Genomic DNA, 22,058 nt, shown 5'->3' with positions numbered 1-22,058 from the left:
AGTTTTGTATATTCTAATCTTTAAATTCCTAGACAATATCCGTGATTAAAGTAATCTATTCAAGGAGAAGTAACACGCATTTCTCGCCTGTAATCTCTTCTTCAGTTCGGATTCAATCTCATTTCTTGAAGTGATGTCCACACCTATATACTTAAATGTGTACACTTTTTCAAACTGCATATCTCCAACTCTTAACATTTCTTGATCTACTGCTGTCAGCATTCTAGTAGTAACCAGGTATTTAGTTTTGTCTTCACTTATCTTCAGTCCTACATCTTCACTAGCCTTGATTAATGCATTCGCATTTGCTGTTACAGATTCTTTTCTATCGCTAATGATGCTTAGATCATCTGCATACCATAATATCTTAATATTTCCATTTAACTCCACACCCTCTGAATTATCTGCTGCCATTCATACAATATATTCTAGAACTAAATTAAAAAGTAGTGGAGACAGGGCATCTCCCTACTTAAATCCTTTCTTTGTTACAAATTCTTCTGACTCCAATTTCCCCAAGCGTACTCTACCTTTTGTGTTTTTCAAACTCACTTCTATAAGTCTAACATACTTCTTTCGTATTCCAAGTTCCAAAAGAATTCTGTACGGTTTTGATTGCAATACTGAAGCATCTGCTTTTGTAAAATCTATGAAAAGATTATGAACTGGTTTATTGTATTCCAATTTCTTTTCCAAAATTTGACGCAGGGTGAATATTTGGTCTATAGTTGATCTGTTCCTCCGAAAGCCAGCTTGGTAATCCCCCACAATTTCATCTGCATATGGTGTAAGCCTGCTTAGCAGAATATTCGAGAAAATTTTGGAACATACTGGTAATAGCAACGTCCCTCTATAATTACTACAATCCATTTTGTCACCCTTCTTAAAAACTGGGATCAGAATCGACTCCTGCCACTCTTCAGGTATCATCTCTCAGTTCCATACTTTAGTTATCACTTTGTGAACTACTTCCACCAACTTCTGTCCCCCATTTTTAACTAATTCTGCAGTTATGCACAATGCTCCTGGTGCTTCATGGTTTTTCAGTTTGTTGATTGCATCTCTTACTTCCTTTAATGTTGGCTCAGGTATCTGGGGTTCTGCCGTATGTATTTTGTACGCTTGCTCATTTCCTGCTACCTGGTGTACATTTAATAGATGCTCAAAATACGCCCTCCATTCACTTAATACAGCACTGGGGTCTGTCAGTATTCCCCCAGCATACCCTCAAAGTTCATTTGTCCTAGGCTTGAACCCCATCCTATACCCATTTATGTCTAGGTAAACTTTCTTAATGTTTTTTATTTTACTGTTTGTTTCCATTTTTTAATTTGATTGTTCAAATAATCCCTCTTCTTTGCACGTAGCCTATGACCAACTTCCCTTTTCATGTTCACGAACTCCTCTCGTTTTCTGTCTCCCATTCTATGCCAATCTAATCGCGCTTTTCTCCTTTCCTCTAACAATTTCTTGCATTCTTCATCAAACAACAGCTTCCTCCAGTTCTTCTTAATTGTACCTATTGTGACCTTCACTGCCTCTTTGATACTATTTCTCACAGTGATCCACTGTTTATTTACATCCTCGTCTTGATCTTTGTGTGTCCTGAGAGCATCAGACCTATTTGAAATTTCTATCATGTACCTTCTTCTAAAGTTTTCATCATTTAGCTTGTACATGTTGAACCTAACAAGCTCTGCATTGTAACACCTTGATGTTGCTGTAAATAGCCACTGGTGAACTTTGGCAACTACAAGAAAATGATCAGAATCGCAGTCTGCTCCCCTGAAAGTTGTAACATTTTCTATACTAGTGTGCCACCTCCGATCTACAAGAAAATGAGCAATTTGGTTTCGGGTGTGTCCATCCGGAGAGACCCAAGTTGCTTTATGAATGTCATTCCTTTTGAAATATGTGCTCTCAACAATCATGTCTTTTGAAACAGCAAAATTAACCACCCTTGTGCCATTATCATTCGAAATGTTATGGAAACTTTCTTTCCCAATTGTAGGCCGGAATGCTTCCTCCTTCCCCATCTTCACATTAAAATCACCTATCCCACAGTTGATCTAGTTCTTCATAAAAGCTATCTTTAACAACCTCTTCAGTGTCCTCAGTTGGTGTGTGTACATTAATTACTACTAGTCTATTCCACCTGCCGGACAACACTATAACTGATATTCGGTCACTTTTCTCTGTACTGTGAAACCTGTTCTGAAACTGAGAGCTTCTGCACCTCCATAGAAAAATATATAGTTACCCCTCTTTATGCTACCCTCTTTATGCTACCCTCTCCCTGCCACCGAGTTTCTTGAATAGCTGTAATGTCTACATCATACCTATCTAATTCATCTAATAATGTTTGGAATGTTCCTGGATTGTTCAAACTTTTAACATTTGATGTTCCCAACCTGAAAGTTCCTTTCGACCTGAATCTCTTCGAAGTAGGTTCTGCCCAGAGATCTGAATGGGAACCTAGTTTACCTCCGGAATATCTTACTTCAAAGGGACCCATGCCCATTAATGTTGCTGATTCTTGATGAATAGATTTGAAAGTAAGAGAAGAAGAAACAGGGATGGTTCAACATAGACTAAACATAGTTTTAAAAATTAATATTAAATTCCAGTTTGTAATTTTTGACATGTCTCCAGTACCATAATCACACAATTTGTAAGTGTATGTTATGAGACTAATAAATCACAATTCACAAAAGGTAGTAAGATATTCCGAGAGGTCATTTCCCTTGAGGATGTTTTATATATATGTAACAGATGCTCCTGTCTTCAGGGGCTTGAAGTGTGGCTGGGATGATAAAACTGGTACAATAATAGATTACATACAAACTGATCCAGATGTAAGGAATGCAGTTAATGATGTCAGAGTCATTCAGGCTGAAGATCTAAGTTGACACCATAGGCCATAAACAGTTTGTGGTAGGTACAGTTCAAGTAGTATATGGATGACAGAGTCAGATAAAAAAACCTAAAGAGGTAAACCTAAGTGGAGTAGAAGCAGTAAAAAATTTACAGTCAGACAGCTGAAGATGAAAAAAGAAATGTAAAGAAGAAATGGTTACCAAAATAACTCATGATTGGGATAAAAAAAGGCTGTGAAACATGATAAACAACAGAAGAACCAAAAGTGAATTTATTTAATTAGTCAAACTTCCCAATGGTTAAATGCTGAATCAGAAGACACAAATATTAGAGAAGTTTGTTATTGAATTATAACGGAGGCAATACTTTGTTAAAATGTAATGGAGATAATACTGTAGTAGATGATGAACTACTTGATCCTGATAGCTTGATGTAGTTGAAACTGGAGTAATTGGTGTCTGAAATGAAAACAACAAGTCTGCAGAATCAGTTGAATTCAATGTGGCAATGGTTGAAGCACTTTGACATCTTGGGCACCAGTGACTGTACAGTGATCTAAACACAATTTGGAAAGAAAATGTAATACCTAATGACTGGAAGCAGGGAGTCATAATTAAAAAGAGAGATAGGAAGATGTGCAACAACTACAGAGGTGATATTTCTTGGACTAAATGTCTGTGTGCTCTACCTTTGAAACAAAATAAGAAAAATTGATTAATCTACACTAGAGGCACACCAACACACTTTTATACCTCAAGGATCAACAACTGACCTTTATTCTGCCACAATAATGTGCTATGAGAAGTACTGGGTGAAAAATGAGACGTATAACTGTTTATCTGGGATAGAAAAAGTTAGTAAGATGATTATATGATGAAATCAAGAGCATTACACAAGTCCAAAACAGAAGATCAGGTTGGTTCAGAACAGAAAGTGGACTCCAACAAGGGTGTTTGTCTTCTATCACTCCTTTTCATTGTCAAAATGGGCGAAGTTTGAAAGCAGTCAAAAGGAAGGCCTCAACAACTACACTGTGATGATTTGGACTGAGACCTAAAGGTAAGTACAAATTAAATCAGAATTTGGCCTTGAAGAATTCACAAAAATGTGTCTTAAAACCAGCAAAACCAATTTGCAGATACTGAGTAGAAACTCTCCAACAGTCCATCTAAGAACTGGAGGTAATGAGACAGGTACGGTGGACAACTTTCAGCATTTGTGTATACTGTATTTTATGGATGATAAGATGCACTTTTCTTCAAAAAAATTGCCTCCAAAATTCAGGTGTGACTTATACTAAAAACTTAATATGAAAATGTCGAGTTCTTGATTTAAAATTTTTGCCAGTCTTAAAAATGACCATATATTTGATGCCATGGGAAACAAATATGAGTTGTGGGGATTCACAAGCTTGCTAACACTGTCTCCCTCCCACCCTTCCATCACAAACCCAGAACACAGTCTAGCCTACGATTTAGGCTACAGTTCCAGTGAACAAGCTGTGCTTCTTTGAATAAATGTGCTTTCTATTTCAGAAGAGGGAATTTGTCTGAAAGCTTAATATTTTAGCAGCAGTTTGAATTGTACCTGTCTGAGACTCAACATATCCTCATTGTGGTGAGTACATTTAACTCTATGATAACATTTATGGAATATAATTCTGTCATTGTATCCACCATCTTATGTAATCATTCACCACCAGCAGTTACCATCTGCTATCCTGTATTTTACATATTTTCTTTAAAAAATCATTTTTAGCAAATGATGTAGCAAGTCTTATTTTTTAAAATTAAAAATATACTACGTGTCTACTGTTTAATATCATATACATGTATGTAACATATTTCCTCATCTTACAATCACTTTCATACTTCTGCTAATTTTTTTATATAGATATTGAAACTTCTGAATGCATTTAAGAACTAGAAAATGAGATAGAAGGAAATTCACCAGAAGAAATTGAGTTTTTCATCATAAGTATGAACTACCAATGTTTCATGAAATGCAAAATTTAGAGGGTTGGTTTAAGGCTGTAGCAAGAACCACAGTCATGGGAGGACTTGAGTTTGAGGGGGGCCCACCATGATCCCTGTCAAAATTTTTCCTTGCTTAATGAACAATCTTGTTTCCTGCTGAAAGAAGAAAAGAATTCTTCAAATTAACAATGTTAGTAGGCACCATTCACACTACTTCTACTGTTGAGATCACCTTCACTGTTGATTCTGCTTTTTCTTAAACTGGGCAGCTTTGTTGAACACCATGGCAGTTGTTCTACACATCAACTGATGACACTACAGATTTCCATTTCTCTGACAGTTAGCCATTGTGAGCCAGTGTCTTTTGAATTAAGGGCCCTAGTATTTTTGGTAACTTGATTCAGCACCTCAGTCTGGCATGAAGTACGAATACAGTCTGTGTGTCTATTTCTGGTGCTATCAGGACATACAATTTTCTTATGCAAGAGTGCAGAATGGATCATAAGTACTTAAACCTATCTGTGGAATACAAAAGAGCAGTTGCAGCAAAAGGGTACATTAAATAATTTTTAAACTGAAGTAACAGTGTTTCTGTGAATGCACAGTGTGGAGTAAAAAAAAAAAAAAAAAAAAAAGTAATCCTTCTACAGTTTCATCAGCTGATAATGCTGAAGAATCCTAAGTTTCATGCAAACAAGAACTAGTGGAGGAGGAGGAGGAGGAGGAGGAGGAAATTAGTGTTTAACGTCCCGTCGACAACGAGGTCATTAGAGACGGAGCGCAAGCTCGGGTGAGGGAAGGATGGGGAAGGAAATCGGCCATGCCCTTTCAAACGAACCATCCCGGCATTTGCCTGAAGTGATTTAGGGAAATCACGGAAAACCTAAATCAGGATGGTCGGAGACGGGATTGAACCGTCGTCCTCCCGAATGCGAGTCCAGAAGAACTAGTGGTTCGTGACGTTGTTCCACTAGTGGAAATAGGTTATGATAGTATTACTGCAGAAGAAAGTAGAGCAAGCCAAAAACACCAAGAAGAAAGAAAATCATCTACGAAAGGTAACTGCCTTTAAGTTGTTGATGACATTAGTGATCCAGGAACCTGACCAGATATTATAAACAATAAGTTTAGGATGAGATCAATTAAGGAAGATCTGCAAGACGGTGAAAAATGGAAAATTTCCTGTGGATAGTGAGACAAGAAGATGGTTTACTGTTTTTCATTGCTTCCATCGTCTTTCAAATAACGGAAAAGTTAATTGAACATAGCTTTTATGTTCTCAAATAAAAGATCTTGTATTTTGCTTTTGTTGCAAGTTATTCAATTTGAGTGCTGGCTCTCTCACAAGAAATAGATAAAGAAGCTGACAAAGCTTGCAAAAATCATTTCTAAACATGAACTGTCCCACACCCATATTACCAAAATGTGAAAGTGGAAATAGCTTTCGAAGAGAATTAAAAAATCAAAATTAATGGATCAGTCAACTCAAGATCAAATTGATCAGGAAGAAAGGAGGTGGAGATTTGTTTTGAGAAGATTATTTTCCACAGCATGTTCCCTTCCTGAAAGAAATCTTCCATTAGGAGGCAATCATAAAATGTTTGGAAACCCAGGTAATTGAATTTTCTTAGGGGACTAAACCTTGAAGACTGGTTGCTTTAAGTAGGGGCATACAAAATGAAATAATTACCACAACTTCTGATGAGATTGTAGCTATCATGATGAACATCACACTCAAAAATAAATAATATTCAATAATATTGGACTGTACAGCAGATTTGAATGACAAGGAGGAATTAAGCAAAGTTTTAAGAGTTGTAGATGTGTTTTCGAAACCAGCTGCAATTGAAGAATATTTTTTGGCTTCTATAAAATAAATGACACTAATGGAAAAGGTCTTACAGAATTGTTGCTTCAGATACTACATAGCTTGGCATTCTGCTTGCAGATTGTTTCTGACAATCTTATAACAGTGGAAGCAAGGGCAAGAAAAGTGGTCCTCAAGCTCATATCATCGAAGAAAATCAAAGTGCTCATTATAAACTCTAAGGATAAGAAGAAAAAAAGGATACACCATGAAGGAATTACCTGAATGGGACAATGGGATGGAAATCAGTAGATGTGATGTACATGTACAGACAAACAAATGATTACAGTTCCAGAAAAACTGAATGAGCTTTACAAATTGAGCAAGTCAGTAACAAGTAGGTCAACCTCTGGCTTTTATGCAAGCAGTTATTCAGCTTGACATTGATTGACAGGGTTATTGGATGTCCTCCTTAGGCATATCATCCCAAATTCTGTCCAACTGGTGCATTGGATTATTAAAATCCTGAGATGATTGACGGGCTCTGCTCATAATGCTTCAAATGTTCTCAACTGGAGAGAGATCCAGCAACTTTGCTGAACAAGATAGGGTTTGGTAAGAATGAAGACAAGTGGTAGAAACTCTCACCACATGCAGGCAGTATTATCTGCCTTAAATGTGAAATGAGGATGACTTGCCATGAAGAGCAACAAAATGGGACATAGAATATTATTGATATACTGCCTTCTATGACAAGAAATGGCATCTCAGATTATCACTCCTGGCTATCAGGCTGTATGGCAGGCAACAGTCATGTTGGTAGCCCACCACTCTTTGGGGCATCACCATGCATGTCTTTAGCCTGGAATCTCATAGACTGGAGTAGAACTGTCTTCAGTGATGAGTGTCACTTTGAAATGAGCTCAGATGACCAGCAGAGATGTATCTGGAGAATCCCTGGACAGTGGTGGGATACAAACCTGACTGTCGCCCACCATACAGCCGACAACCAGGAATGGTGGTCTGAGGTGCCATTTCTTTCATATCAGGATCCCTTTGGTTGTAATTCACAGCACCCTAATAGCACAGAGAAGCCATTCTGGGCTTATATTTCAGCAAGATAATGCCTACCGGCATGCAGTGAGCGTTTCCACTGCTTGTCTTCATGCTTGCCAAACCCTACTTTGCTAAGCAAGGTTACCAGATCTTTGCCCAATTGAAAATGCTTGAAGCATTATGGGCAGGGCCCTCCAACCATCTCAGGATTTTGACAATCTAACATGCCAGCTGGACAGAATATGGCATGATATCCCTTAGGAGGACATCCAACAACTGTCAGTCAGTGCAAAATTGAATAACTGCTTGCATAAGGGCCAGAGACTGGCCAAAATGTTATTGAGATGCCCAGTTTGTACAGCTCTTTCTCTTGAATAAATTATGCAATTTTTCTGAAGTGTACTCATTGTAACTTTATTTACTGTATTACTTGTTGTGCTCATATTTCCATTGTTTTAGTGTATATTTCCTGTATTTTGTGCATTTTTAATACATAAATGCCTACATTTAACATGGAAAGGAAAAATTTGGGATCTAGCCAAGGGGCAGCACTGTTATGCCTACATTATAAAAAATGATAAATGGACAGATTATGAAATCTACACTATCCTATTCTTACAATCTGAGCTTAACACATTACACTTCATATAAAAAAAATCATTGAATTAAAATGCCCATTCTAAATTGCAGGTATTCTAGTACTTAATGAAGTGCTGGTCCATTTGCACGTAGATTCAGACAATCCTCAATCCATCATTTTACACAGCAACACACACACACACACACACACACACACACACACACACACACACACACACACACACACACACAGAGGGGTCCAAAAATGTATCCACTGTTTAAAAGTCCATAACTCCATAACTGGCAAACTAATTGATGAAGTTATTTCATCTTTGGTAGTGTAATAGTTTGTAGTTCCGGCAATCGCCACTCAAGCATTGTGTGCGTTTTCTTTCTTTCATTTTTTTGTCAGATGACAGTCGCCACTGACAGTCGCCAGAGAGTCAGTGTTTTGTTCTTAGTTGCACCTAGTTACTTGAGTAAACATGGTTGGCACAAGGCTTACATTCGATGAAAGGAAGTCAGTTTTGAAGTGATGTTTTAAGTACAAAAAACATTAATGAGGTTCAAAGGCAATGGCAAAATGAGTATCAAACAGAGCCACCAACACGTTTAACAATTCATTGCATTCGAGACAAATTTGAAGCCTAAGGCTGTGTTAAAGATGTACACAAACAACAATCTGGATGACCTGTAACAGTAACAAGTCCAGCTAACTCCCATTGTGTGTTATAACAATTCACTTGCTCACCACAGAAGTCTGTGAGACAGTGTGCCAGTGAAACTGGAGTGAGTCGCTCAAGTTTTCGGCGAATTTTGAAGACAGCAAAGTGGAAGTGCTACATCCCACGATTGCTACATGCAATGACCGAGGATGATCCAGATCATAGAATGTAGTACTGCGAGTGGTTTACTAACATGGTGCGCAACGATGAAGAGTTTGCAGAGATGATTGTGTGGTCTGAGGAGGTACAGTTCAAACTCAGTGGTACAGTAAATCACCAAAATTGCATCTACTGGGCCACCGAAGATCCGAACGTCCATGTAGACAAAGCTGTGAATTTTCCAGGAGTAAATGTGTGATGTGGGTTGTCTTATCGGGGCTGAGCCATTCTTCTTTGAGGGCACAGTTACCGATGAGGTGTACCTTCAGAAGCTTCAGACTTCCATTTTACCTGTGATCTGAGACTTGTATGGAGACAGAAGAGTTTACTTTCAACAAGATGGTGGCCCAGCCCACTATCACAATCATGTTATGGCGTATCTCGACGAAAATCTACCAGGAAGATGGATAGGTCATAGAGGTGCTGTGGAGTATCCACCACATTCCCCAGAACTAACTTCTCTGGACTTTTACCTGTGGGGAACACTAAAGGACATTGTTTATCGACAAAAGCCATGCACATTGGATGAACTTCGAGAATCCATCATAAATTCATGTACAAATATCCAACTGAACACGTTGCAGTCAGTAGTTCGTGCTGCAGTTTGGCGACATAGTTTGTGCATGGATGTTAATGGTGAGCATTTTGAACACCTACAGTGATATCTTTAAGTTGGACTTTAAGCTACACTTTCTCCAAAAATGAGACAACTCCATCTATTAGTCTGCAAGTTATGGACTTTTAAACAGTGGATACTTCAAAAGCCTGAATAACAACCTTCTGCAGCACAGACTGCTGTGAGTCATGCAGAAAGAGAGTCAACGAGGTTCTGGAATGTATCGTTCTGACAGGGATGTGGAGCCGTGCTGACTCAGGTGCAATGGCCAGCTGCACTACATTTTTCAGTTGAGAATTCATTGTGCAAACAGACTGATTGAGACTTTCAACTGGGTTTAACTCTCTGGAGTTTGGTGGTCAGAGGAGGACAGTAAACTCATACTGGGGCTCCACAAACCATGCACATACACTGCTAGCTTTGTGACACATTGCACTGCCCTGATGGTAATGCCATTGTGCCAAGGAAAAACAAACTGCATGTAGGGGTAGACATGGTCCTCAGGAATAGATCCATACTTATATTGATCCATTATGCCTTCTAAGAGAATGAGATCACCCAGGAAATGCCACAAAAACATTCCTCAGACCATAACACTGCTCTTCCAGCATGGAACCATCTGCTTTCAAATGTTTCACGCTCTACATGCCAATGACCATCTGTCTGATGGAGCATAAAAAGTGATTCATCTGTAAAGGTCACCTGTCATCACTCAGTGAACATCCAGTTGCAGTACTGGCAAGCAAATTCCAGCCTTCTTGTCCAATGAACAGCATTTGGCAAGGGTGCATCAACCACACACCTGCTGCAGAGGCCCATATACTGCAAGGTTCACTGGTCAGTCTTTGAGGAGATGCTGTTGGTAGCACCTTGGTTAATCTATGTACTCTGTTGGTCAACATCTGCATGTCTATTCACCTGTACACATCTACGCAGCTGTTGTTCACCCCTGTTATGTATGGCCTGTGGTGCAACATAGTTGCCTCGTTGCCACTCTTGGATAGTGCCATTTTGCCACGCACAGGATACTTTAACCACAGTGGCATGCAAAAAGTTTACAAATATAGCTGTTTCAGAAATGCTTCCATCCTTGGCCTGAAAGCCAATGATCATGCCTACACTGTTTTCCATGTCCACTTGACACACTTTACATACCATCCACTGCTTGTGCCACCAACTGTCATCTGTAAATGGTTATTTCACATTGATGTTGAACATAAGCAGTGGTCTCATTAATGTGACTGGACCATGTGTTTATACATTTTTGTGCAATTTACTCATTTACTCCTTTTGAAGTCTCATAAAAATGTAAAAGAGAGGTTCAGAATTATTTTTTCTTATTTGTTTAACTGGATGACAATCACTTTTTTTCATTTTTCTGTCACTGGTTTCAATTGTTATCTACAGCCATCTTCAGATTAGTTGTGCAGCACAAGAACCCTTCTATCATAAATACACATGAAAGTTCTCAGCTGAATCTGGTAATTGATTTACAAGTGAGTGTTGTCCAGTTAACTGAGCAAGAAAAAATATTCACTTTTTAAATCAGAACTACCTCTGAAATGACAGTTGTGTCATATTTCACATTAAATCCGTAAGACATACCTTCACATAAAGGAAGCCATTAACTACACCATGTGGTCGATGGGCAGTTCCAGTAATCAGGTGCCACCCTTCTTCATTTGCCAAATTAAAATACACAGCATCAATTGCCTACAAAAACAGATTTGGTTATTATAAAATGATCATTGGATAAATAAACTAAATATCACTAATGTTGTTGATACTACTAATGTTGCTAATGCTACTAATTATTTATTGAAAAGCAATAACCATTCATATCAGCTTCCCCAAAGAAGAAAGACAGTGTGAACTCTATAAAAACATACGTAGTGTTCTGAACTTTAAGGATTCAAGTGATGTATAATTTACTAATACACAAATTTCAGTACACAGATTTCCTTGTAATCATGAGAACATTTCCAGAAATATAACAGACTAACAGACAGACACTTCTTTCTTGCCCCAAGATCCTTGAAAGTAATTACAGTGAACAAAGAAAGTGTGACAAATGGTGTGAATAGCTACAAACCTACTACAGATTTGTCCAATTAACCTTCAGTTTCAACAAAGAGCTGGTAACTATTAATATGAACCAGATATAATATTAGTCACAAAACTGATTTTGAAATAATAATTCAAAATATATACCAGTGCCTGGAAGTTTAAGAATAATTCAAATCTTGTGGGCACTAAATGACTAATAACAGTATTTGATTTGCTGAAAGCTTTTTATGTGGTTGATCATAAAATTCTCCTTAGTGAATATGATGTTATGGCAATATAGACTTCACTATCAGAAAAACCTAGCTTAATGAAGCCCACAGATTGTCACCAGGAAACAGTTCCTGAAGTTTTAGCCATTGAGATTATAACCTAATCTCTGGCTCACAAGGCTCAGTAATTTTTCCCTTCCATACTCTAATCATTTCAACATAAATGTTCATGTTCACATGATTATCATATTTTGCAACAATGCAAATAATAATAATAATAATAATAATAATAATAATGAACAGAGAGAAGACAGAACCATTTATGAAAAGTATCATAGAGCACCCTAGTAATTAATAAAACAATGCACAGCTAATAATAGATACCTGGGAGATTGTCTAAATGAAATTTCACTGTAATTAGAATACAAATACCAATAAGTTTGTGGTAATTATCAACTAATTGAAACTGTTTATATCTAATGAATGTATCACTCAAGTAATAAATAGCTTGGGGTCTTAATGTAATAAGTTTAAGTGAGAGACTGTAAGCATGAGGAACACTCAGGTTATGGTTAGGATTTATGACACAGATGATAAATTGGGATTATCTTTATACTTATTCTATTTAGATATGCTGCACACTTCTTTAGATTCACAAACCATTGGTTCTTCTCTCTGTTCATTTATTGTTTCATTTGTTCAACACTCCATTCTATGTCTTGTGTGTTTCTTAACCGTAATTAAGTGCAATACCCACCAAATTTTTAAATGTTCATCCCCCTCTTTTTCTTTGTTAAGGTTTCAAAAATTGAAACACTACTTTTGAAAGCTCAGGAATAGGAGCATGTAGTTGTTGACAGTAACACAACTCACCTGCCTATTGATAATACCACTGATTTTATACATTTTGTTAATAAAGTACAGTTTTTCTCAACCAATCTAATCAACATGTTAAAATAAAGTTATTTCACAAAACAGATGTATACCTTAGGATGTTGTGATAATGTCTGCATACAATCCATGCTTTCAGCTGATACCCTGGATTTAACACCATATCCAGCATCAGATTTCCACAGGATGTGTAAGAACTGAAGAAGTAACAAATTATTTGAGAAGCAGCACTATGAAAATCATTTTGAACAACTGCATATCAGATATACAGGGTGGTCCATTGATGGTGACTGTAGTTTTTTTGTTTCATGCTTATTTCGTGAGATATTTGGCCCAAAGTGCGAAACTCATCTAGCTTGAAGGGGGAAACCAGAGGGGACTATGGCCCGCTAGATGGCGCTGCCACAGGTCAAACGGATACCAACTGTGTTTTTTTTTTAAATAGGAACCCCCCATTTTTATTACATATTCGTGTAATACATAAAGAAATATGAATTTTTTAGATGGACCACTTTTTTCACTTTGTGATAGATGGCACTGTAATACGTGGTATCACGTATCATTCCGCCAGTGCGGACAGTATTTGCTTCATGATACATTACCCATGTTAAAATGGACCATTTAACAATTGTGGAAAAGGTTGAAATCGTGTTGAGGTATGGCTATTGTGATCAAAATGCCCAACAGGCATGTGCTATGTAAGCAGCTCAGTATCCTGGACAACATCATCCAAGTGTCCGGACCGTTCACCAGATAGTTATGTAAATTAAGGAAACAGGAAGTGTCCAGCCACATGTGAAACATCAACCATGACTTGCAACAAATGATGATGCCCAAGTAGGTGCTTTAGCAGCTGTCACAGCTAATCCACACATCAGTAGCAGACAAACTGAGCAAGAATTGGGAATCTCAAAAACGTCGGTGTTGAAAATGCTACATCAACATCGACTGCACCCGTACCATATTTCTATGCACCAATAACTACATAGTGATGACTTTGAACATCATGTACAGTTCTGCCACTGGGCACAAGAGGAATTACAGGACAATGACAGATTTTTTGCATGCATTCTATTTAGCAACGAATTGTCATTCACCAACAGCGGTAATGTAAACCGGCATAATACGCGCTATTGGGCAACGGAAAATCCACAACAGTTGTGACATGTGGAACATCAGCGACCTTGGTGGGTTAATGTATGGTGCGGCATTGTGGGAGGAAGGATAAATGGCCCCTATTTTATTAATGGCAATCTAAATGGTGCAATGTATGCTGATTTCCTACATAATGTTCTACCAATGTTACTACAAGACGTTTCGCTGCATGACAGAATGGCGATGTACTTCCAACATGATGGATGTCCAGCACATAGCTCATGTGTCGTTGAAGCAATATTGAATAGCATATTTCATGAGAGGTGGATTGGTCGTCAAAGCACCATACCATGGCCCGCACTTTCACTGGATCTGATATCTCCGGATTTCTTTCTGTGGGGAAAGTTGTGGGATATTTGCTATCATGATCCACTGACAATGCTTGACAACATGCATCAGCACATTGTCAATGCATGTGCAAACATTACGGAAGGCAAACTATTGGCTGTTGAGAGGAATGTCGTTACATGTATTGCCAAATGCACTGAGGTTGACAGACATCATTTTGAGCATTTATTGCATTAATGTGGTATTTACAGGTAATCTCACTGTAACAGCATGAATTCTCAGAAATGATAAGTTCACAAAGGAACATGTATCACATGGGAACAACCAAAATAAAATGTTCAAACATACCTATGTTCTGTATTTTAATTTAAAAAACCTACCTGTTACCAACTGTTCATCTAAAATTGTGAGCCATATGTTTGTGACTATTACAGCGCCATCTATCACAAAACGAAAAAAGTGGTCCAACTAAAACATTCATATTTCTTTACGTACTACATGAATATGTAATAAAAAATGGGGTTTCCTATTTAAAGAAATGCAGTTGATATTTGTTTGACCTATGGCAGCACCATCTAGCGGGCCAACCGGAGTGCCATCTGGTTTCCCTCATCAAACTAGACAAGTTTTGTTCTTTGTAGTTTTTTCATTTGACACTTATTTTGTGAGGTATTTGGCCCAGCCACCATCAATGGACCACCCTGTATTTCAAAAAGTCTATTTAAATTACAATTAATTCAAATGTCTCGCAACTAGAGAAAAGACAAGGTTTGCTAATATGCACAAGAATTAGAAGAAATTAATGACAAGGCACATTCTACTTCTATATTTGCATTTGTTGTCCACAAGCCACCATAAGGTGTGTGTTGGAGAGTACATTACATAACAGAATAAATGTTCCCATTTCCTGTTACACTTATAATTAGTAGACCAGAAGAATGTGTGTCAATGGCCCTCTGCATAAAACTGAATTTATCTTATTTTGCCATTTTGTTTATTATGTGTGACACATGTTTAAAGGAGCTATATGTCCAAACAATCATACTTAGAATTCTGAGAGCAAGTATTTTTGCAAAACACAGCACATTTCTTGAAGTGCCCTGTAAGAGAGCTTGCTAATTGTTTCTGTAGCACTTTCACATTGATTAAACAAACTGATGATGTATTGATCAATTTGTCTTTGAATCTTCTAAATCTCCCCTTTTATTAAGCTTGGAAATGGTCTCAGACTGATAAATAACACCCAAAACTAGATCAAACTATGGTTTTCATATAAATTCCTTGCAAGTAAATTACACATCTTTACAACCTCTCTGATAAATCTCAGTCTGACATCTTCCCTCTCAAAGCTAGATTCATGTGACCATTCCATCTTAATTTGCACTAGATAGGTACTCCCAAATACTTGAAATTTATGACTGACTGCACTGGGTGATTCTTTAGCCTTTGCACCAAAGTCTGATTATAGTCATGTTTTCAAGCACTCCATAATATCTGGACATTGACATTTAAATTGTCCAGGAACGTAAACAAGACCACCACATTTCCTTGAAGTTCACAGGATGCTATTTTGACCTTTGATAATGTGTGAATATTCAGAATAACCTAATGAATCCTATGTGCTAGGAATTCTTTGGTCCAATTTCACCCGTTTTAATATTACAAAAACATATTTCGTTTGATCAAAGCAGTGTGGAACTGAATCCTAAAATTTCTGGAAGTAAATAAATGTGGTATCAACCAAAAATAAACTGTCTTCAATCTTCTGGGTCTCAAGAATGAATACAGCAAGCTGGGTTTCACACAATTAAACCTTGTGGAATCTATGTATTTTTGTTGTTAATGATGGAGATGGGAAGAGGAGGTAAGCACAACCTAAAAATATCATGGTATGATATCATATCAGGCTAGAATGTGTTACTGGGGAGTTTTCCTAGATATTCATATTCAGATCAGCAATGCGTCATAAGTGGTTTCTGCAGAACCTCCTCCTCAGTGAAAAACTGGAGTCACATAGGATAAGGTCAGGTAAGAATATGCGTCTGGCAAGAGTTCACAGCAACATGTTCTCTACATTGGCAACACTGACCAACAACAAAAAACTACATTCAGTTGTTGGTTCCATAGCAATGCCATCACATTTAGTCTTGAAGAGGTTCATCAGATTTATCATTTGTAGCAGGTAAATATAAGTTTTTGTTCCAAATAATGTAATCTTTAAGTTGTATATCATAAGCAATAAGCACCATCTATGTAGCTCTAGAAAATACAATTACTTGCCAAAGGAATCACCATTCTGTGAGGATCCAACCTTGGTATGACAAATAGCAGAACTAAGCAATGACTACCATTTGAGATAGTTTTTTGAACTGTAAAGGGCATTGTTCAAGAGTACTTTGTAAGGAATGAGGAAAAACCACACACATACACTTACCGCCCCCCCCATCTTCATTTCTAATGTTTACTAATCCAGGATGACCCATTAGGCAGACAGACAGATGTGAGTGCTCAAAAGCTGCACATTCTAGAGTAGCCACAATTCAAGAAGCTGCAAAACGCTTCGAGACAATGGGAGTATTCCCATTCAATTCAGATGTCTTCGCAGCAGAAGACTTTGCTCCATCAGAAATCACTGAGACAGCCAAATTTCCAACAACTGGAGGAGACAAAGGAGTTCAACAGAAGACTAGGGATAAATGCTGCTCCTCAGTGACAGATGATTTGTCTGAGCAGTCACCAGAAAAAACGAAGAATGTGACACAAACGAAATTCAGAGAGCTGATGTACCAGCAGGTGTAGGCCCATCCAGTACTTGTCCACTGCTAAAATATGATCAACACAAAAAAATCCAAGATTTTGTCTGGATCTCTGTATAAAAATGCATTGTTAGACAAACAAGCTAAACCAGGCAAGACCAAGCTGAGACAAAATACTCGTACCTATCATGCAGAATGTCTTGAGCTAATCTGGACTTAATTGCTCCATCATCTTCAGGAAAAACCAGATCCAAACCCAAGCAGGGATTTTTGAATTTTGAATTGCCCAGGGTGTGGTGAAGTCTAGAAGTAGCCTATCATGGAAGACTGTATTATGTGTGATAATTGCTCCCAAAGATGGCATGAAGAGTGCACAGGTTATGAATGGCATGATGAATTTTCTTGTGATTTATGTTAGTGCATACTCTTTAACTACATGTCACTTACTCTTACTAGACAATGCGGTTAAGAGGTCAAACAAGTTGTGTCTCACATATGTTGACATTTAAGGTTGTTCCCAAATAAACCAGCAATAATTTGTTACAAGAAATGTTTGTTTTAACCTTCTCATCTACTAGATGTGAGTGGTTAAATACTAAATGCATATTTTTTCCTGACTTTCCCATCATATCTTCCACACATTAGTACAGAGAAAACTTCATCTAATTGTACCCTAATAAAGTTTACTCATGAACATGGTGATAATGGGCACCATAGCTTTCACAGATGTGAACTCTGTATGTAAAATGATAAAATGTAACCCTTATGCAATTCTTTGTCACTGACACTGCAATTTTCTACTGTGGCAGAGTTAGCTTGAAAATGCTCAAGAGAGCAAAATTAGCTACTAGCACAAAATCATGAAATAAAGTTTATATACATGTGGTATCTGACTTTTGGACACTATTCATCATCCTGCAGTCATACATATACATGATGAAATGAAATGAAATAATTTCTGACTCATCTGCAATTAGATACTGAAATAATTTTACTGGTTGCAAGTGAAATTTGGTACCAGACCAATTCTTGAATTTGGATTTTCCACTTCTTGTGAATGGTTGATTTGACTGCCTCACCTATGTGGACATGTCTCCTGTCTGACACAAATTCTCATCTTATTGCTTATTACTGATGTAGTGTCCCCTGTCCTTCAAACTTATTGCTTGATGGCATTTGCTGAATTCTCACAAGAATTCAGGAGAGAGAGCACTTTCACACTGAAGAGATCTAATAGGCATCAAATCATGTATACATTTATATATGTGTAGTGTCTGTCCCTTTGGTCATGTCTGAAAGAACAGAAATCACAAACTTATAACAAGGGTGAGATAGCCAATATTCCTTTCAATGCCACTGCAGAAACAAGCCCAAATTTCTACAAGAATCAGCGATCACTGTGGATAGTGAAGGTAACTGGTTGAGTTACTACATTAGAAGTGTGTTGATAAGTTGGGAATTTGAATCAGTCAGGGACCCCAGACAGCTGAGGTGGTCAAGGTGGCCATTCATGAGAAACGGAAAAATCGGTTCGAGTACAAGTTCAGCACAAATTTTCTACTTTCCCCATTGATTTAATTCAGTGCCCACTAGCAGCTAATGTCATCATTCATTTGATTAACTGTCATAAAAAGGCTGCAGAATCAAAGATGGTGTCTGTTCTTTTGAACATGCCCAAAAGAACAGAAAACACATACACATAAATTACCTACTTATTGTAGCACCATTACAATTTGTTGCTGCTGCTGCTGTATAAAATTAAAAATGCTGCCATGGCTAATGTAAGAGACCATGGGAGTGTACCAGACCAGAACAGATCAAATACATGTACGCCAGCAGCTGCCTGCTCATACAACAAGACTTGATGCTAAGGTGATGGGCAATGACTTCACACACCAGGTCAGGGACTAGCAACATAGTAATGACACAGCAGAAAGACAGAGCCACTGTGGTCCAGTGACCTGATTACTCCATGCCCAAGTCACAGGCTCTGTTGGGGCTACTCCACAGGAATTGATCCTTTGGCAAAATAAGTAGGCATCATACCTGTATAAATACCTCTCACTTTAAGACAGATGCATGCTGTCTGTGATCTGTTATTTCCAAGGACAGGTATACACCAATCTACAATTTGATATGACTCAACAAGCTGGCACCAAGATACCTGTCCTCCATTAATTTTAAGTTTACTGTTGGCTTTGGGTCCAATGTTGTGGACTAAGTGCCTTCCAGCTGGTGGGTCACCTCCAGGCCTGCTGCACTGGAGGGCTGCCGCTCAAGGCCAAGCTGGTGCAACTAGCCAACCACTGTCACCTGTGCAAGCATACTGTTGCTGTCTGCCTCCATTTGCAAGGGCAGACACTGCTGCTGAGAGCTGTCTTCTGCTGTGGGGTTCATGGTGGTATTCCATCCCTACCAGTGCATCCTGTCCTCAGTTGTGAAGCTGCATTCAGTCCATGCACCCACGGCCAATTCTGCCACATGCACCTTGTGTCAGGATTCCCACTGAATCACTGTCATCAATGTTTCACTGGGAAAGTGACACTGCTGGGTGCTGAAGACTGTAGGCAGACAGCTTATCTCAGCACTGTCACCTGTGCAAGCATACTGTTGCTGTCTGCCTCCATTTGCAAGGGCAGACACTGCTGCTGAGAGCTGTCTTCTGCTGTGGGGTTCATGGTGGTATTCCATCCCTACCAGTGCATCCTGTCCTCAGTTGTGAAGCTGCATTCAGTCCATGCACCCACGGCCAATTCTGCCACATGCACCTTGTGTCAGGATTCCCACTGAATCACTGTCATCAATGTTTCACTGGGAAAGTGGCACTGCTGGGTGCTGAAGACTGTAGGCAGACAGCTTATCTCAGTGCCTCCACACCTGCCATCTTCAGAAGACATCCTTAAGGGTGTTGCTACCACAGAGGATAAAATGTATGTTTAATCAGTGACATTTTCAGGTTGATTCAAAGGACAGCTATCAAGCTTCCTTCCAATGCTACACTGCTACCCCACCCAGGGTGGTGAACTACTGGCTCCTAACACTAACAACACAGTCCCACCACCCATCATAGTGGCAATCAAACCCACCCATTATAAATCGTGACAGAAGTGGACACAGAAGCAACAACCACTGCCAATAAAGATGTCTGCAGCTGGATCTGGGCCCATGTCACCAGTCACAGTTAAATACAATGAGAAGTGCAGTGGGTTGAGTGGTTTCCTCTGTTGGGTCATGTGCTAGGGAGATAGATATGAAGCAAGAGTGTTGCTGGAACTTAAAAGAAGAGTTTGTAAAGCTGGAGAAACTGACTGACTTGTCCCAATTCTAGGGGAACGCTAGAGAACATTGTTTGCAGCTAGTGAGATACACACAGTGCAATCTATTAGGCCATAGCATACCACATACTGAGTCAGAACTGGTTAAGTGCCACATGTTCCATTGTTATGGTCATTTCGTTAAGCAGTGTACGGCATCAAGGTGGCTCATGATTAGGAGTAGAGTTCAGAATAACTGTATCACTTGGCCATCTTGTATTGTTAATTCTGTGTGTTTCATTGTTTCATTTGTGTCAGGTAATTGTGTTTGATTTTTATTTGGTGTGATTTGATGGACAGGGGTTCCACAATGTCAGAATCTGACACGCAGGGTGTTTCTAAATGGGAGGTGATTAAATCATCAATAAATCATGAAGCGCATTTTAAAACAGATAATTTAGAAACGTATAGGAAGCTAGTTGCTATGAGGGAACATAGGGCTTCATCTAATTTGATAATTCCTTCATTAGATTCAAAAAGCAAAAGTTTGCTTACACCCCTTCAGGTAAACTAATGGAGTATAAGCTAGTTGCTATGCGTGATGATAGGGCTTCATCTAGTTCTTCATTAGATTCAACCAGCAAATGTTTGGTTACACCCTTTTCAGGTAAACTAATGGAATATGTGTTGTCACTTATAGATGACTCAGCGGCAGCTCCAAGGCTGGGGTTCTTGATGGATAAGCAATTATTACAATAACTAAGTTGTGCCAGACAGGGGAAGCAAAGCATTTGTTAGATATCATGAAGGGCTGAGAGACATGTTTACATTTGAACAGCTAAGGGTAGGTCTCAAACAGTGCTGCAAGAAACAGAATATCACAAGGTTGTTTGGATCAACTGAGTGGGGTGTCACAGAAGCAGAATGAGATAGTAGAGTCCTTTGTCGATAGAAACACAAAAATTAAAATGAATAATAATGAGCTAACAGAGAATGGTGAATCACATGAGCTAACAGAGAATGGTGAATTGAACAAAATTATTCTCTGAGATGTGGAGCGTAGGACATTGAATACCTTCCTAAGGGGGCCACCACCTGTTATGCATAGGCAAGTATGGACAAGAACCCCGTAAGATTTGGATGCCATCATTAGGGTAGCTACAGAGCTAGGGGAGACACATGTGGCAACAATAGAAAAACTCATTCGCAATAAATTTTGATTTTGTGGGAAAATATAGAGAGGCAGAGAGTTGCTTCATGGACATTGTAATTGGAGGTAAGCACAGACATTTGTTGGATGCAGGAACAACCATGTCAGTGCCAAGTCTGGATCTAAAGCGTGAGATGCAGTTGAACCCTTGACATTGCAGATTACATGATATCGTAAATAATGATGTAGATTTGCTTCGGTCATGTCTGCAATTTCAGGTTGGGGTGGAATGGTTCCAGATGAATGTATAAGTTGTGTTTCACATGGGTGAAGGTTGCTAAACAATTCTGGGGTTTGATTTTCTGATTTGTCATCATGCTAAAACTGATCTTCAGCAGAGGAACTGGGTAGGAACATTGTTCCAGCTAAGAACAAAATCTTGCCAGGGATGACTATCAACAAGATTCACCTATCATGAAGGACAAACCAATTA

At 38.5% G+C, this 22,058-nt stretch overlaps 1 protein-coding gene across 1 annotated transcript in view; it reads right to left on the bottom strand.

Moving 5' to 3' along the window:
* Positions 1 to 22,058, bottom strand: part of LOC126298671 (uncharacterized) — a 62,697-nt gene that overhangs the window by 32,147 nt on the left and 8,492 nt on the right. The window contains exons 2-3 of the mRNA XM_049990101.1: positions 13,058 to 13,159; positions 11,401 to 11,508 (exon numbers count right to left, since the gene is read on the bottom strand). Coding sequence (XP_049846058.1) covers positions 11,401 to 11,508; positions 13,058 to 13,159 — 210 coding nt within the window. The remainder of the gene's footprint in view (positions 1 to 11,400; positions 11,509 to 13,057; positions 13,160 to 22,058) is intronic.

This window comes from Schistocerca gregaria, chromosome X (assembly GCF_023897955.1).
Source record: "Schistocerca gregaria isolate iqSchGreg1 chromosome X, iqSchGreg1.2, whole genome shotgun sequence".
Taxonomy (NCBI): domain Eukaryota; kingdom Metazoa; phylum Arthropoda; class Insecta; order Orthoptera; family Acrididae; genus Schistocerca; species Schistocerca gregaria.
Note: the sequence above shows the minus strand (reverse complement) of the source record. Positions and strands in the feature narration are given on the sequence as shown.